At 45.6% G+C, this 3,053-nt stretch overlaps 1 protein-coding gene across 1 annotated transcript in view; it reads right to left on the bottom strand.

The window, feature by feature from the left end:
• Positions 1–827: 827 nt before the first annotated feature.
• LOC139061491 (UPF0524 protein C3orf70 homolog B-like) overlaps positions 828–3,053 on the bottom strand; it is a 38,381-nt gene continuing 36,155 nt past the window's right edge. The window contains exon 2 of the mRNA XM_015966653.3: positions 828–1,642. Within this exon, the coding sequence (XP_015822139.1) occupies positions 972–1,642 (671 nt within the window). The 3' untranslated portion in view covers positions 828–971. The remainder of the gene's footprint in view (positions 1,643–3,053) is intronic.

Genomic DNA, 3,053 nt, shown 5'->3' on the forward strand with positions numbered 1-3,053 from the left:
ACAAAGCATGGGTGGTATACTATAGGAAAACATGAATGAATTAGATCCAATCCCTCTACGTTTTCTATATTTTGGATGATAAGGTCTGTTATTCTTAGCTGCTTGATGCATCATGTAACCCTGAACAGCTCTGCAGCTCAGCCGACCTGCGGAAAGTCGGTCAGAGGAACAACGTTACGTTTTTACGAAGAGTTGGTCCGAAGTGGCAGGTACAGTTAAGGAATGTGCTTGCGTGTAACCTTTTGATTGTCAAACACTGAAACCTACCTGCCGTCTGTGATGGTGTCAGTAAGGTGCAGACAAGCGCCGTTTTTCTATTCTGTGAGGAAAGCAGGAGCGTCCCAGCTGCTCGGAGGACGAGCCACTAACGGGTTAAAAGACTGACGTGCTCGAGGCCCACGAGAGGTGGCTGGCCTTGCAGTCATTACGCTGAAGTGATGTGTGTGGGTGGAGTCGGGATCGTGTGCTTTTCTGCCACTTGAATGCTGAATTAGACTAAAGTCTGACAAGCTGTGCATCATCATCATCATCATCACACAAACACACCATCTTTATTCATACATAAACTAACTTTAGCAATATTCCTACTGAATATTCTCTATCATGTATTCATACCTTCCTTTGAAGAGCCCTATACTCTACTCTTTTGACTCTTTTTCCACAAATAAAGGAGGTCCTTTTTTCATGTCCACTGTGCATTTACTCAATATTCCTGTGCTTTCTCCTTGATTCCAGTTTCAGAAATTATTTCCATGCAGGGAAATTGGACAGAGAGGATGTGTGAAACTGTGGGCGTACGATCCTCGGCAACCTGCAGGAAAGCAAATTCAGGCTGAATCAAACCCCGCAGAAGCAGTGGGTTGTTGTTTTTTTTACTCCCGGTGGGTCCATGTAAAGTAAATCCTGGTGGATTACTCTCGGTTATACGACTCAACTCTGTGGATCTTCCTCGCAGCGGGAGTCCACGTTGGCTACACAGTTGTTTCGATCTTTTCAATGATCTCTATGGTAGATTTGGACGGGGAGAGAAGAGAACAGTCATCCTGATCCCAGAGGCTTCCTGGGCTCGAGTTTTCATCTGTGCTCAGCTCATCATCCTCGCTTCCCTCCTCACAGGACTCCAGATAGTGCAGACCCAGCGCGTTGATGCCAGAGTCCTCCGAACTGGATGGGGAAGAGCAGTGATCCATTTTGGGGGCTTTTAACTTTTCAACAGCGGAGAGGTGCTTCTGTTCACTGTGGACCTGTTGGACTGGCGGCACAGGAGCCGGTGTGGGTTGCTGAGGCTCAACTGGCTGCTGTGGTGGACTGGGAATAGGAGGTATTTGAGGCGTAGCTGGAGCAGGTGGTTGAGGAGTAGGAGGTCGAGGCGGTTCTGGTAAGGGAGGCGGGGGTCGCTGCACGTAGCACATCTTCCCATTGATCCTTTTGACAATGTAGTCGTCCACAAACAGGTCAGCGATGACGCAGTATTTGGGCGACTCTAGATGCGGTGGAGACTGGAAGCTGGGCGCCAGTTTCAGGAAACGCTCAGCCAGAGAGATGGATAGGTCGATGGTGTTGCTGCACTCGGAACCGACGGGCGGCACGGCGGTGCTCGGCAGCTGGCACACGTTGGTCATTGGCTGGTAAACATATTTGCCTAAAAGTAAAGAAAAAGAAGAAAATTTTTGAGTCAATCCTTCATTTTGCGTCAAACAAGACAAACTTTCCTCAAAACCTTTTTATCAGTCACTCTCCAGATTTTCAGAATGTCTTTAAAAGTTTTTCTCTTGACTTTTGAAGCCTATTTTTCCCTTTCATTGTCAGCCTAGTCCTTGTACGTGGCCATTTTCAAATGTTTTATGTTTGTTAAAGTGGACCTATTTCTTATTTCAACACATCTGCAGTGTTCTCTAGTATAAGTGAATGCCTGGTGCTCCTGTGTCAGGAAGTATGAGTTGAGGTAGCAGAAGATGGCAGCATTTTGAGTCTTGCTCATTAATATTCATGATGTGCAAAAATCTCTCCTCTAATTGTCTAACTTTAACGTGACTCTACCACTGACTGTGTTTTCTTTGCAACATTGATGGTTTACCTCCACAAATGACACAAGCCTGGAGGCGTTCTGCCATGTTGTGTAGTTGCTAACGTTAACGGTTAGCTTCTACTACCCAAGACGTTCTCTGCTGTTTCCTGGACGCTCAAGCTTAGATGCTGTTGATTTAATCGGCATCCTAATCAATCACGAGCTTGCATACTCCGTCTCGACGGATGTTTAGAAAAGTGGGCTTGACTCCGTCCATCCTTGCGAGCCTGTGTGTCTCCGCACTGACACAAAAGCATAAACTAGGCTTAAACCAACAACAGCTTTCCCTGTTGCGAGCCAAGATGGGTGAATCCATGAATGTAAAGTGACAGTGTGATTCAGAAGCTAATCATGCAGGAAATAGGAGCAGAAGATGATGGTAGAAGATTATTTTTTTTACGTTCAGCCTGTATGTTAAACTCAGAGCGCCTGATCATTTTCAAAAATGAGTGAAAAATGGTTTCTCGGTGAACCTGATCTTTAAACTTTATATTTTCAGAAAAATACCCAGGTTGGGTTTTTTTTTCAAATCTCTTTAAAAACTGCCTGAAGCCCGAATGCATGCTAAGGCTTCCACTGAGAACAAAAACACAAAGTTAGAAACAAACAGAGAGGGAATCTGGCAGCTAATGGGCCAAATATTTTCCACGGGAGTTGCAGGGAAAACAAAAACCAACCCAGGGTTAAAAAGAGAGTATATCTGAGCAGCTCTGTGGCTTAGAGGTTAGTGCTGTCACATCACATCAAGAGAGCCCAGAAACAAGCAGAGCTTACACAGGCTTCCTCCGGGAGCTCTGGTTTCTCCCAACATCAAAAACATGCTCAGTTCACTCTGCAGCCTGTGACAAAGTGCCCTTGACCAAAGACAGCACCTCGGCGCTGGAGATCGTCCCCGACTGCTGAACTGTAGCTACTAATATGTGGGATAAAAGCACAGTGAAATTTCCCCACTAGCTTCAAAAGGCAAAGTGAAAATAACAAGTTA

This window comes from Nothobranchius furzeri, chromosome 14, assembly GCF_043380555.1.
Source record: "Nothobranchius furzeri strain GRZ-AD chromosome 14, NfurGRZ-RIMD1, whole genome shotgun sequence".
In the NCBI taxonomy this organism is placed as follows: domain Eukaryota; kingdom Metazoa; phylum Chordata; class Actinopteri; order Cyprinodontiformes; family Nothobranchiidae; genus Nothobranchius; species Nothobranchius furzeri.